Raw genomic sequence first — 15,487 nt, 5'->3', positions numbered from 1 at the left:
CGCTTGTGTTAATTTATTCAATCCTTGTTGATTTCTCCGTTTATGTTCTTCTTGTGGATGATTTAGAGCGCTTGTCTTAAATTATACATTAGAAAGGGTTAGAAAGGAGCGCTTTGCTATTTCTAACTAGCTTATGAGAATTTAGAATTTAGAATTCTACAACAAGGTGTTCAATAGTGTTTGATTGAAGAGGCTTCTATGATCAATTTGTATGTTCAATTGTGGATTTCGCATAACCAAGACCGTTATTCTCATTGATTGCATACTATTTACGTTCATTGTTCTGATTTAGTTTAATTTTCACCATTGCTTGTCAAAACCCCCTTTTTACTTAGATTACTACGTTCCTAAAGTAATTCCACTTAGGTTTGCAGTTATTAGTCCCTTTTTCCCTGTGGATTCGAACTCGACTCCCCTAACTACGTTTATTTGCAGTTAGCTTAGTTGTGATATTTTTGGTTGCATACGACTGAGGCACACCAAATTTTGGCGCCGTTGCCGGGGACTTAAGGCGTTACTTTTTAATTGTTTATCTTAGTAGAATTTATTTTAGGACTGTTCTTAGCTATCTTTCTTTGTTTGTTCGCTAGGGTATGATAAGTACCCGTTCTGCTAACAAAGAAGCTTTGCAGTTTGATCCAGAAATTGAAAGGAATATTTCCAGGTTGCGAAAAGAGGCAAGAACAACCCCCAGTGAATCAACGTACTCCTTCAATATTCAAGAAGAAGAGGAGATGGCTGACAATCGAACTCTAAGGGAACTCACAGCTCCCAACTTGAACCAACAACCGTTGTGCATTGCATACCAGCAGTTGGAGGAAGGTACTAATGTTGAGATCAAATCCGGTCTAATTCATCTATTGCCGGCATTCCATGGCATGAAAGGCGAAGATCCGAATAAACATCTGGCAGAATTTCATGTGGTTTGCACTAGCATGAAACCGATTGGGATGACTGATGAACAAATTCAGTTGAGAGCATTTCCTTTTTCTCTCAAAGATGCAGCAAAGGATTGGTTTTACTATCTTCCCCCAGGTAGCATAACAACTTGGGCAGATTTAAAGAAGTGTTTCCTTGAGAAGTACTACCCAGCCACTATTTCTGCAAGCCTTAAGAAAGCTATCAGCAATGTGGATCAGAAGGAAGATGAATCCTTGTATGAGTATTGGGAGAGATTTAAGAGATTGTGTGCTAGTTGTCCTTACCATGGGTATTCCGATCAAGACCTCATCCTATACTTCTATGGAGGTCTAACTGATGATGACTTGGGGATGGTGAATGCAGCAAGTGGTGGAGGGCTAGTGAATAAGACTCCAGGAGATGCAACTAGGTTGATTGCAGAGCTAGCAGAAAATTCTAGGCAATTCAGTCAGAGAACTCCCACGCGCCGGGTGAATTTAGCAAATTCGAATACAACTGAGTTAGAGAGTCAAGTAGCTGATTTGACTTCTATGATGCGTGAGTTCATGGTGAACTCAAGGAATCCACAGCAACTGAATGCTTGTGGTTTATGCACCTCCATGGGACATCCCACTGATGCATGTCCTCAATTACAAGAGGAGCAGAATGAGCAGGCCAATGCAATGGGTTTCCAAGGGCAAGGTCCTCAGAGAAGATATGATCCATATTCAAATACATACAATCCAGGATGGAGGGATCATCCAAATTTGAGATATGGGAATTCCCAGGGGAACCAACAACAACAACAAAATGCTCAAGGCCAGCAGCAATATCAGCAATATAGGGCACCATTAGCCAAACCTCAAGGCCAAAGCTCAAATTCGAGTAATATGTCAACTGAAGAAATGATTAGATCACTAACTTCTAATGTTTCTACTATGCAGCAAAACATGGTGCAATTCCAGCAAGAAACCAAATCCAGTATTCAGAATTTGGAAAGTCAAGTGAGCCAAATTTCAAGTGCAGTGAGCAGACTTGAAGCTAAAGATTCAGGAAAACTTCCATCTCAAACGGAGTTGAATCCTAAGCAACAAGCCAACGCTATTACATTGAGGAGTGGCAAGGAGCTGAAAGAGACTGAAATTGCAACCAAGAGGGCTGAAGAGTTGATTGGAGCTGAAGAGAAGGAAGTGGAACATGAAGCTGTAGCAAATCCTCCCACTTTTCCATCTTATGAACCCACACCACCTTTTCCTGAAGCTTTGAAAGAAACAAAGAGGTATGAGAAAGACAAAGACATCTATGAAACATTCAGCAAGTGTGAGGTAAACATTCCCCTTTTGAATTTAATAAAAAGTGTTCCTCGATTTGCTAAATTTTTGAAAGAACTGTGTACTATAAAGAGGAAGCACAGGTTAGGAGGGAAGGAAAAAGTGAAAGTGAGTGCTCATGTTTCTGCAGTTTTCCAAAAGAAACTTCCTGAAAAATGCAGTGATCCTGGTATGTTTACTGTTCCAGTTACAATAGGGGACACCACTTTTCATAGAGCTATGTTGGATTTGGGTGCATCAATTAATGTTATTCCATATTCCCTGTTCAAATCTTTGGAACTTGGACCTTTACATGAAACCGGGGTAGTGATTCAATTAGCTGATAGGTCAAATGTTTACCCTAAGGGAGTGGTGGAAGATGTGCTTGTGAAAGTTGATGAACTAATTTTTCCTGCTGATTTTTATGTGCTTGATATGGAACATGATAGACAAGCAGTTCCCATCTTGTTAGGAAGACCCTTCTTGAAAACTGCTAGGACTAAAATTGATGTTTTTACTGGTTCTTTAACTATGGAGTTTGATGGGCAAGAAATTGTGTATAACATCTATAATTCCATGAAATATCCTGTTGACACTCATTCTTTGTGTTCCATTGATATCATTGATCCTATAGTGCAGGATGTCTTCGATGTTGAGGGCGAGGATGCGCTCCTCACTTCCATTTCTAATGATTTATCTGCTGATTGTTTGGATATCCCTTTGCCTAATAGTGTGCAGATGATGGTAGCAGAGTTGAATAGCCATTCCAAGCTCCCACTTAGACCACCAGGTTCGACACCTACCCCATTGACAGTACCTACTGATAAACTCTTACCTTCTGTTTTGCAGGCACCCCAGGTGGAGCTAAAACCACTTCCTGATCATTTGAAATATGTGTTCCTTGGTCAGAACGATACTTTACCTGTTATAATTTCAAGCAAATTGACCAAGGAGCAAGAGGACAAGTTGGTGACAGTGCTGAAAGAGCACAAGTTAGCTATTGGATGGACCATTGCAGACATTAAGGGAATAAGTCCATCCACTTGCATGCATCGTATTCTGCTAGAACATGATGCCAAACCTGTGAGGCAACCTCAGCGTCGCCTGAATCCTCCCATGATGGAAGTGGTAAAGAAGGAGATCATAAAATTATTGCAAGTAGGAATGATATTTCCTATATCTGATAGTAAATGGGTCAGTCCTACGCAGGTGGTTCCTAAGAAAAGTGGTGTGACTGTGGTAGAAAATCAACAGGGTGAAATGGTTCCTACTAGAGTTCAAAATGGTTGGCGAGTTTGCATTGATTATCGTAGGTTGAATGCAGTAACTAGGAAAGACCATTTCCCTTTACCTTTTATTGACCAAATGATCGAAAGACTTGCAGGGAAATCTTATTACTGTTTCCTTGATGGGTATTCTGGGTACTTTCAAGTGCCCATTGCACCTGAAGATCAAGAGAAGACAACTTTTACATGTCCTTTTGGCACATTTACGTATCGACGTATGCCTTTTGGACTATGTAATGCACCTGCAACCTTTCAGCGATGCATGATGAGCATCTTTTCTGAGTTCGTTGAGCATTTCATGGAAGTATTTATGGATGATTTCACTGTTTATGGTGATTCTTTTGATAAATGCTTGCATCACTTATCTATGGTCCTTAAAAGATGTATTGACTCTAACCTCGTCCTAAATTCTGAGAAATGTCATTTTATGGTCCAACAGGGCATTGTGTTAGGTCATGTAGTCTCTTCTAGAGGTATTGAGGTTGATAAGGCTAAGATTGATACTATTCAGTCTCTTCCTTATCCTACTAATGTGCGTGAAGTGCGTTCTTTTCTTGGCCATGCAGGTTTCTATCGTAGGTTCATTGAGGGATTCTCAAAGCTTGCGAATGCTATGTGCAAATTGCTGCAGAAAGATGTGAAATTCCACTTTGATGATGATTGCAAGAAGGCTTTCGACGAATTGAAGGCTAAGCTCATTTCTGCCCCTATCATTCAAGCCCCAGATTGGTCTCTACCATTTGAGATAATGTGTGATGCGAGTGATTATGCAGTTGGAGCTGTGTTAGGCCAGAAAGTAGGGAGGGCATCTCATGTGATCTATTATGCCTCAATGACCCTCAATTCAGCCCAACGAAACTACACTACCACAGAAAAAGAGTTGTTAGCTGTAGTATTTGCTCTAGAAAAGTTTCGATCTTATTTGCTTGGTACTAAAGTAATTGTTTTCACTGATCATGCAGCTCTTCGCCACTTGATGATGAAGAAAGAAGCCAAACCAAGACTAATAAGATGGATTCTGCTCTTATGTGAGTTTGAGTTGGAAATCAAGGACAAGATAGGCGCGGAAAATCTAGTTGCTGATCATTTGAGTCGTTTGTCCCATATTGTTGATCAACCATCATTTCCATACCAAATCCTAGGAGAATTTCCGGATGAATCTTTATTTGCTCTTAAGGATTTGCGGCCTTGGTTTGCTAACATTGTGAATTTTCTGGTTTCTCAACAGTTTCCTCCAGGTTTCACAAAATCTCAAAAGGACAAGCTTCGAAATGATGCGAAGTACTATGCATGGGATGATCCATACTTGTGGAAGTTCTGCTCCGATCAAATCATTCGCAGATGCATTCCCGAAAATGAGGTGATCCCTATTCTCACCTTCTGTCATTCTCATGCTTGTGGCGGACACTTTGGAGCCAAACGCACAGCAAGGAAGGTTCTCGACTGTGGTTTTTACTGGCCAAGTTTGTTTCGAGATTCCTATGGATTTTGTAAATCTTGTGATAATTGCCAGAGAGTAGGTAACATTTCCCAAAAAAGTGAAATGCCCCAATCCTCTTTACTATATTGTGAAATATTTGATGTTTGGGGTATAGATTTCATGGGACCATTCCCTATTTCTCACGGTTTTACTTATATACTTCTTGCTTGTGATTATGGGTCGAAGTGGGTGGAAGCAATACCCACTAGGACTGACGATTCTAAAGTGGTTTCAGGTTTTATCAAATCTTACATATTTTCTAGGTTTGGAATCCCGAGGGCGTTGATAAGTGACCGAGTAACGCACTTTTGCAACCGTACAGTGGGTTCTATGTTGAGGAAGTACTCCGTTCACCACAAAATCTCCACGGCTTATCACCCATAAACCAATGGGCAAGCCGAGGTGTCCAATAGAGAGGTGAAGTCAATTCTGCAGAAAACGGTGAATCCGGATAGGAAGGATTGGAGTTTGAGGTTGGAGGATGCTCTATGGGCGTACCGCACCGCATACAAAACACCTATCGGGATGTCCCCTTACCGCCTTGTCTTCGGAAAACCGTGCCATCTTCCGGTTGAGCTTGAGCATAAAGCATATTGGGCGGTTAAGTCATTTAACATGCAATTGGATGAAGCGGGTGAACATCGGAAATTGCAACTCCAAGAACTAGAGGAGATCCGGCTTGAGTCCTATGAGAATGCCGATACTTATAAAGCAAAGACCAAGCTATGGCATGATCGAATGATCACGCGGAAGGAGTTCAAAGTCGGTGACAAAGTACTCCTTTATCAATCCCGACTTAGATTATTTCCGGGAAAACTTCGGTCCCGTTGGGAGGGCCCTTTTCAAGTGGTGAACGTATATCCGCATGGAGCAGTTGAAATTCAAAGCCTCGAGACCGATAAGGTTTTCAAAGTCAATGGACAAAGGCTCAAACCCTACTTCGAGGGTTTCAAAACCGAGAACGTGGAGAGCATCGATCTCTACGAGCCATCAATGGAGTAGCGAAGTGGGATGAGCCGCGTCGAGCCAACGACGTAAAACAAAGGCGCTAATCGGGAGGCAACCCGATCGAAAACTCTTCCCCATTTCTTTTCGTAGTTTATTTATTTATTTTTTTTTTAATTTTTCTTGTGATGTGAAGAGTGTTTTTGTTGTTTCTATGTAGGTGGAGGCCTCGGGAGCATCTTTTATGCCCGAAACACAGCAAAAACAAGCTAAAACAGAGCCAAAGGGGACATTCCCTGCTGAAGCCGCTGGCAGCTGCTCTGCAGCCGCTACCAGCGGGTCTTCAGGCAGCCCAAAAACCCCAGGCTCTGTCCTAGCCGCTGGTAGCTGCTGCAGAGCCGCTGCCAGCGGCACCCCCCCTCAAAAAAAAAAAAAAAAAAAAGAATCAGTATCAGCCGCTGTCAGCTGCCCCGTACCCGCTGGCAGCGGGTCTTCCAGCCCAGAAAACCCCAAAAACCTGCCAGAGCCGCTGCCAGCGGGCCTCAAGCCGCTACCAGCGGCTCCACCAGCCTCCCCGATATTTTCCCCCTTATTTCCCCCTTTCCAACTCCTACCTTCATTACTCCTTTCATAAACCCCAATTCCCACAAACCCTTACTCCTTTTCTCCTCCTTCTCTCTATTCTTTCATCCCCTTACTCCAATTGCACCGATCCCCTACCAATCTCCCTTTCCCAAGTCCTTGCCTTTCATCCACTCCTCAATTCCCATCACAATTACAACCTAGATTTTCCATTTTCTCTTGATTTCAAGTGTGACATTGAGTTGGTTGTGAAGTTGTGCAAGTTGAATTTCTCGTAATTGAAAGTGAAGGTAAAGGTACAAGCATACAATTAGAGTCATGGGTAGGGATAACAAGAGGTCTAAGGCATCATCTCCATCAAGACCCCCAAGGGGCAAGAAGCAAGGTGCTTCTTCTAGTCAAGGTGAGGCACCTCCATTGCCTCGAGGGGATGGATTCATGGGTATGCGGTTGAATTCCAAGGAGAAGGGGATATGGACTAAGCTTCAACAACCACGACGAACGGTGCAATGCACCAAGTTTTTTAACTTAGAAGCTTTGCAAGAGCTAGACATGGAGGAAGTAGTGCGGCTCTTGCTAAGGAAAGTGGGTCTGGAGAATTTCATGACCAAATGCGCCCCCACCTATGTCAGGTATACCTATGAATTCCTTTCAACTCTTACTAAAGGACGTGATCAAATATCCTTTAATTTGAATAATAGGAATTATGTTGTGTCTTATGATGATATGCGAATGGCATTTGGTTGGGATGCACCCCCATTGGTGAACCATTGGGGTGATCATAGCACGTACTCGTCCCGAACATTTTGGAGGGCTATAACTGGTTGTGAAGTTGACCCTCATGGTGATCATAGCTTCAAGATCACTCACCCATGCCTTAGACTCGTGCATAGGTTTATTTCGTCCACTATTCTATGTCAGGGGGAAGCCACTAAGGTTCCCAAAATTACATTGTCTTATTTGTGGGCGATGACCCCGGAGGGTGTCGGTACTCCCAATTGGGTCGAGATTTTTGTTGACAGTTGTGTAAAGGTGCGGTCAAACTCCAGTGGCCACATTAGCATGGGTGGCATGGTCTCTTTGCTTGCTTGTTATTTGAATGTTCCACCCCCTGAGGATCTTGTGCCAGTAGATTCGGCATACTTAACGTATAACATCATGACTCTGGTCAAGATCGGTCTATTATCGCGTTCCCTCGTCGCCGGTAGTTATTTCTGGCGATACGGACCACAGGGTTTGAACTATTTGAGACTTCCTCGTCCCGAGGGACGAGCATTACCTTTTGGCCCTGCTGCCGCAGACTTTTTCCTTGCGCCCGACCCGGATGTTGCCCCCTATTTGGGAGATGCCGAAGTAATAATTGAGAACATTGGAGAGGAGAATCCCGATGTTCATATGGGCGGAGAGTTTGTTGATGAGGAAGGGGGTGAGGATGCTGCTGGAGTGCAGCACGATGATTGGCCTCACTGGAGGGCTGATGTAGATAATAGACTAGAGGAGGTGTGCGATGGGATGCAAGAGATGCTTGCATATCAGAGAAGCATGAGTCGGTTTTATACCGCTCAATATCCACAGTATGAGCCCCCAACTGAGGCGTTCATGGATCACCTGGCATCCCGTGCTTTGCGTCGTTCCGAGAGGCGTGCTTCTCGGGGTGCTGCCGGCTCTTCTGGCTCTGGAGGTCCCTCTCATTGAGATGGTAACGATTTTCTTCCTTTTCCCTTACTTTTGTTTTCATTGTAGTTGTTCTTGCATCGAGGACAATGCCTCATTTAAGTAGGGGGGGGGGAAGCTTTTCATTGCATATTTTTGAAATTTTGTATAGTTATCTTGATTTCATGTTTTGTATAACTATCTTAATTGTGGTTCAATGAAAAAAAAAATGCAAAAAGAAAAAGAAAAAAGAAAAAAATTGAAAAAAAAAGAAAGAAAAAGAAAAAGAAACCCGCTAAGCCGAAAACCTGAAAAGGCGGCTTAGGCAAAAATGGGGGCCCGGTTAGGTTGAAAACCCGAAAGGGCGACCTAAGCAAAAAAGTGGCTAATGAGTGGGTGAGAAAGTGAGATTTGGAAAAAGATGAGAGGCTAGGATGAAAACCCGAAAGGGCTCCTAGGCAAAATGAGAGAAGAGAGAGAAAGATTCGTGAATTTGCGCATCTATTTGCCGGAGTCGGTGTCATAAGGGGAGGAGAAATATGGAGGTGTCGGGTAGGTCTCATCTTGATGTTTTCGGGAGATAGTTGAAGTTCGGGAGAAGTGTTGATCATGCTTAGAAAGCTAGAGTTATTTTTCTTGACTTTTGAGTGTGGAAGTGTTTTTTTTTTTGGACTTTTGGTTTAGTTGAGTCTTGTTTGCCCAATTTTATCAAAAGTTTCGTGTGGTAGGATAGTTGAGAATATCTATGCTCTTGGCTATGTGCTTGTTGTTCTAGGTTGGTTTTGGGGGATGAGTTGAATGTAAAAAAAAAAATGAAAAAGGGAGTTTGTGAAGTGAGAAGGCGGTTAGTTGGTGGTTGCTAGGATGACTTCTTGAGTTTGAATGCGTAGAGCTTGTTCGGTTCCGCCATCTTCTGTTTTGAACCTTAATGGGGAGATGTGTTCTATTCTCTAAGTTTACTCGAGGGCGAGTAAAGGTTCAAGTATGGGGGAATTTGATAAGCCGTCTTATCAAGGGTTGAGAGAAGAGTTTTTAGGGTGTGTTTTGATGTTGTGCATGAGTTTTTAATAGCTTTTGTGAGTTTCGGGCGGTGATCTCACTTGTGTGCAAAAGCCGGGATTTATAGGTGTTAGTGAGTGAGTTCGGGAACTAATGAGGAGGATTATAGAGTATGGACCTTAGCTCGTGATTTGAGAAGCGTGATGGAGCTTGGAAGAGCAAGGGAGAAAGCTTGAGTAAAGGTGAAGCAAAGCTAGAAGAAAGAGCAAAGAAGACAGCAGAACCGCTGCCAGGGCCGCTGGCAGCTGGCCAGAGCCGCTGGCAGCGGGTCAGCCAGAGAGGACGAAGTGTTTTGCTGCTTTAGCCGCTGCCAGCGGGTCCCGAGCAGCTGGCAGCGGGTCTTCCAGATTTCGGGGCCTGTTTTGGTTATTTTTCAGTAGTTTGCTTTGTCTTGGCTCGTGTTTTGTATTTATTTATTATTTTTATTATTGTTTTATGTTATTTTAAGTATGGAAACATATATATAGTCTATTTTTATGAAGAGTTAAAAGAAGAAATTAAAGGGTGAGAATTAAGTTAGAGAGAAGTAAAAGTTTTCTAGGGTTCTTGGCAAATTTCAGAAATCTTTGTTTTTGAATTAGAATCCATGGAAGCTTAATCTTCCGGATTCTTGGTTAAAGATTGAAGCTTTTGGCTACGAATTGTGAGATTTCTCTTCTCTTTATTATCTATTGAATGTTTATTATTCCTTTGAATTATTTCATGATTTGCTTTAATCAATTTCTAGGTTAGAATTGTTAGATTCGCTTGCATCTAATTAATCTTTCCAAAGTAGCAACTTTGGGTTATGAATGCATGCTTTTGATTGATAACTTAAAGAGGGAATAATATTATTGAAGAAATTAGACCGCTTGTGTTAATTTATTCAATCCTTGTTGATTTCTCCGTTTATGTTCTTCTTGTGGATGATTTAGAGCGCTTGTCTTAAATTATACATTAGAAAGGGTTAGAAAGGAGCGCTTTGCTATTTCTAACTAGCTTATGAGAATTTAGAATTTAGAATTCTACAACAAGGTGTTCAATAGTGTTTGATTGAAGAGGCTTCTATGATCAATTTGTATGTTCAATTGTGGATTTCGCATAACCAAGACCGTTATTCTCATTGATTGCATACTATTTACGTTCATTGTTCTGATTTAGTTTAATTGTCACCATTGCTTGTCAAAACCCCCTTTTTACTTAGATTACTACGTTCCTAAAGTAATTCCACTTAGGTTTGCAGTTATTAGTCCCTTTTTCCCTGTGGATTCGAACTCGACTCCCCTAACTACGTTTATTTGCAGTTAGCTTAGTTGTGATATTTTTGGTTGCATACGACTGAGGCACACCATCCGTCCACTGTCTCAGCCACCCCACCTACATATAAATGTTTTCATAACCAGAATCTGTTACAGCCATACGCAATCACAATTCTCCAAAGCAACAGCAAACAACTTAACTCATAAAATAACACCCCAAACAATATATATTCACAGATAAGAGCACAGAATCCCCAGCATCTGCTATGGGCCAATTGTAATCTCAACAAATGGATTGCCTAACGCCATTACAAGAAGACATGATCCTAATCAGTCTAAACAATGACAACATTTTAAAAGGATTAAAACAAAGTAACAAGCCAACAACAGAGATCCACTAAACTTTTTTTTTTTGAAAGGGAACAGAAATCCAGAACAGTAGGAAGAAAGCAAGAACTGATTTCTGTTGAGCAAATTGAACACAAATTCAACGCACATAGGCCATGAGAAAAGGTCTTTTTAAAAAAACAAAGTTTAACCTACAAAACCTAAAGGGAGTCAAGCATTTTGAGACCAGCCACATTGCCAAACACCAAGGAAGAAGCAGCAATAAGCTAATCTAAAAACAAATAAAAAATATCAACAAAGCCCATGTAAAGTAACCATATTCAATTACACCATGTATCAAATTCAAATTGTTAAACAATCAAAAGAACAATAATCTGTCAAAGCATTTATGTCCATTACAAAATCAGGCTGCATGCATTTTTTTTGTTCAAGCAAAATCAAGTTAATTTCATGCGTATTTACGTCTAAGCAAGATCAAGTTGCATGCATTTTTATGTCCAAGCAAAATCAGGCTGCATGCGTTTTTATGTCCAAGCAATTTTGTTAAAGAATTCAAACATCTCAGGAGAGAAAACAACGGAAATAATTCATGAACTCACCATTCTAAATGGAAGACAATAAAAAAGATCCCAAAGAAAGAAAATATAGTTTAGGGTTTCCACATATATATAATCCTGGAACCTAAATAAGGCAACAACTACAGTACAACCTCCACCACAAATAAATCAAAAGGCACTAATCTAACAATAACCGCTGGAGAAACCCAGGAAAAGTTGTATAAACAAAAACCCAATACCTAAGGAGAAAAAAAAAAGAAAGCTACCCAGCCAAAGCACTATAAAAAAAAAAAAAACACTTTAAGTACAGTGAAAGGACACACACAAACCATGGTAAATGCACATACATTTTGCCAGCCATAAAGCATGGAAATCTACAACCCTTAAAAGAGGGCTAAGAAACCCATAACACAGTAGTAATCAATCCAAAGAAATCCTAAACTAGGCAATAATTAATGAACAACAAATAATGATATCCAATAACTAATTAATCAATAACATATAAGCTTAAACACTCAAATAATCCAATAAGTAATTATGAAGATATAATTATATCCAAAAACTAATTAATTAATAACATATGAGTTTTAACTAAGGAATCTGTTATAATAGAAAATGCTAAGGTGGCTTAGTTGCTGACTGGACGACTGGAACCTTCCGCTGAGCATTACTCTCATTATGAATAAACTGCAATAGAAAACTCCAGATTATTAGTATACTCGAAAGCAACTCATAATCCTTAACTGTCATTCCCGTTGATAAAGATATGGCCCAAATATTCTTAATTACAAGAGGTTCATGCCTTAGTTTCTTCTTAGGTCTAGTCCTGCAACAAGTCAACTCAACTTATCAAATCTAGGACTAGGTCAAAGAAAGCAGCGGACAACCAACCGGCAATAGCAATTGCAGCAAACACGTCCAAAGTTTTAATCACATTAAATGAACTACACATAATCCAAGTGACCTAGAAGAAGGTACAATGTCATTACACCAATTTCAACAATATTTTCTTGACCCTCATATGGGCTATAGGCTCAATATCAAGTTCACGGACCCTTCCCGCCTATTTAGCAAGGAAAATAGAGAATGAACAAAAGGTTGCAGCGTAGATTTGCCTTCATCAGCCATCAGCAATCATCATCTACTAATAAAATTCACCACCATAGTAATTTACCTACATAGCCTTATTGTGGCAAAACTGGCAGAGGCCCCTATATCTTTCTCATTGTAGGTAGAGATCTCTTTCATGTAGACGAATGATTTCTTGGAGTATGACATGGAACAAGGTTGATTTCCAAAATCGGTAAATTTCCTTTTCAGTCATCATCACCCTAAAGATTTTTATACAAGTACACACTTAATCCAGCCTGTCTTCTTTACCCTTTTTTTTTGGAAGCAAAACAACATAGGGGTTTTTCGAAAAATGTATAGACAAGACAAAACTGAGCATCTTACTTGGGAATTTGGGAACTATGATCTACTAAAACCTTGAGCTCTATATTCTGCCCACAATAGTTAACCTAACACAGATGGTTCAGAAGTAATATAAAAGGAAATATCATTGAAGTAGGCAAGGATTACTACAAATTCAAAATTTCTTAGAGAATATAATAAATACACATGCAACCACATATTCTATAACCTTCACCAATCTATTGACTGTTGAGTACTGCCTCCCAACAATAATACTCTCTCCAATTTTGTTTCATTAAACATTTTCACTTTTTGATAATGCCACATTAGTTGCAATCATATCAAATTTAGTTATTTTGCTTCGATGAAATGCTAATTACAATTTTTCTCAGCAACCAACCATCAACAATTTCACAACATCACTAGCCCTCTACATCTCATACACTTTAACTCCATGAAAACTGGCCAACATAACCTCCACCATCCCCAAAGCAAATGACCATTAATTATCACCAAAGTTTAGATCTAGAAATTAGATGGTGAAAAACAGCCATTAAAAGTAAATATTTTGCACCTTATCCTACTATCAAGGCATCTAGTCAAAGGAGAGGGCAATACATAACACATAGGCAACAAGATGAAGAGGATGGAGAGTTAGGCATTGATGGAGTCACAGATGTCTGATTGTTTTACAAGATACGATGGGAAGGAAGGATAAAGTTGGAACCAGTAGGCATACATGAATCTGGAGAGGATAATGGGTAGCTAAAATGAGAATTCATTTCTTGAGGTTTTGAGTCATATATAAACATGATCAAATAAATGGAATCAAGAATGGATTTCTAGGTATCATTCATTTTAAACCCAAGAATTTGAAACCAACCCCATATTTGACATCATATGTCGAACCAAATGCACCCTTATATACCTAACCCCTCATGCTTATATTCTTTATCATCGATAGGGGAATTAAGCAGGTAAATGAATTGCGGATCATCAATATGAGATATAGGTTTGGAATGGTTGAAACCCATAGCAAGAGTTTTGTTTTGGGGGATGAAAATTATATGCATTAATGAACTACACCAAAAACATGTTAATAGACATCAAGCTCCAACCCCATGCCACCTAGTTTCATTCCTAGTTCCAAATTTATACCACTTTGCCAGCCAATCACCCTCTTAATTAGCAAATCTCATACCCTTCTCACTTCCTCTCTCCTCTTTCTATACTTGTGTGCCATTTGGTTCGGTTGCAACTAAATACAACCTAAGGTAGTAAATCCCAATACCACACCTGGCTCAACATTACATTGACAAAGGATGACATCTTCAGAGTTCTTTATAGCACGCAAAAGAAAACAAAAAGATGTTAGAAAAACAAACAGTTCTTGCAAATTCACTATAGTTATGGTGCCTTACTTCATAAACAACATAGCCTTGTATGCTAAAATGATGACGCCTTCCTGTGAATATTCATAGAGGCCAACAACAACCAGAAAAAAAGAACTTTAGAGCGCAGATTACAACGATCACATACAACTAATTTGATTTTACTTCGCAAGTGATCTACTCGCCCAGAAATAAAGAAAGAGTTGTTCTCAGTCATCTCAGATGCTTGAACATTCACACCACATAAATGACCAAATAGAGAGTTCAACTGAGAGCTAATAAGTCGACAATACAGTGTCAAATTCATGACAAGTCTTCTAGGGTCAGTAAAAGCTCATATACAGAGTAGTATTCTCATCACAGACTCACAGTACAGACCACATCTACGAATATATCCCATGTTATTCATGGAAGAGAAGAAGAGAAATGGTTAAAACAATACTAATAAGGCACCCACAACACCAAAACAAATAACATACATATATTTTCCAATCATATAATAAAACTAAAGTCTTTTATACAAATTACACGAATTAAACTAATCAAAATATTATCCAAAATTATCTTTATGAATATGAAGCATAAGGCTCTTGAAACGACAATCAACATCATCAGCATCATTTTCTCTCTCCTCCACAGCAACCACCTTAGGTGGAGGAGTTGGATCAATTACTTCATCCGAAGCATCATCGACGTCAAGGGAGAAGTAATCAGTTGCGGCGACGTCAGTGGAGGCGGAACACAACGTAGTCGGCGCCGGAAATGGTGGTTTCGACGGCGGCGGAGTATTCGCAATTCGCCAACCCCCATTGCAATTATTTCGAAGCTTCTTTACTTGTTCAGTTTCATATTGAATTGAATTGTGAATCTTTGTTTAGAAAAATCCACAAGTTATAAAACGTTTGGTAGCACTACCCATTAACATTTTCCGTTTAATTAAGATGTTATTGGACCCACTTTTTACTTTTACCACTTAAATAACTCCCCTAATTACCTTCTCTCTCCTCCCTAATTAACTTCCCCTCCATTCTCACTCAAAAACAAGGTAAAATTGGCATGGATGAGAGGTAAAAAAGTCAGGTAATATTGTAAGTGTCCATGTAAGAAAGGAAAATCGTTAGCTATATGTAACATGATAAAGGTCAACGTTTAAGGAGAAACTAATGGATTTGTAGACGACGTTAGGGTTTTGAACATTGGGGGAAATTGCAGTTAGTTAAGGTAGCGTTTTCAATATTTTGCGAAATCAAAAAATCACATTGATCAGGATCACAGAAAAAGGGGAAATCAATCGCAACACCCATGAGTGGTTGTTAGCAGTTTCT

General features: G+C 40.0%; 1 protein-coding gene across 1 annotated transcript; it reads left to right on the top strand.

Annotated features, from left to right (window-relative positions):
- The first annotated feature begins 734 nt into the window (after nucleotides 1-734).
- LOC110690271 lies at nucleotides 735-6,298 on the top strand. Its single transcript, XM_021867096.1, has 5 exons — nucleotides 735-822; nucleotides 1,285-1,433; nucleotides 2,304-4,854; nucleotides 5,359-5,926; nucleotides 6,142-6,298. The coding sequence occupies exons 1-5, from the start codon at nucleotides 735-737 to the stop codon at nucleotides 6,296-6,298; spliced, it is 3,513 nt and encodes a 1,170-aa protein (XP_021722788.1).
- Nucleotides 6,299-15,487: the final 9,189 nt, after the last annotated feature.

The sequence above is a fragment of the Chenopodium quinoa genome, unplaced genomic scaffold, assembly GCF_001683475.1.
Source record: "Chenopodium quinoa cultivar QQ74 unplaced genomic scaffold, ASM168347v1, whole genome shotgun sequence".
Lineage (NCBI taxonomy): Eukaryota > Viridiplantae > Streptophyta > Magnoliopsida > Caryophyllales > Amaranthaceae > Chenopodium > Chenopodium quinoa.
The sequence above is the reverse complement of the archived record's forward strand: the minus strand, read 5'-3'. Positions and strand labels throughout refer to the sequence as shown.

Coding starts and splice junctions, on each gene's coding strand:
- LOC110690271 (XM_021867096.1), top strand. CDS start 735: ATGGCTGACAATCGAACTCTAAGGGAACTCACAGCTCCCAACTTGAAC. Junction 823..1,284: donor ATACCAGCAGTTGGAGGAAG/GTACTAATGTTG, acceptor TGGTGAATGCAG/CAAGTGGTGGAGGGCTAGTG. Junction 4,855..5,358: donor CAGATGCATTCCCGAAAATG/AGGTGATCCCTA, acceptor CTTATCACCCAT/AAACCAATGGGCAAGCCGAG.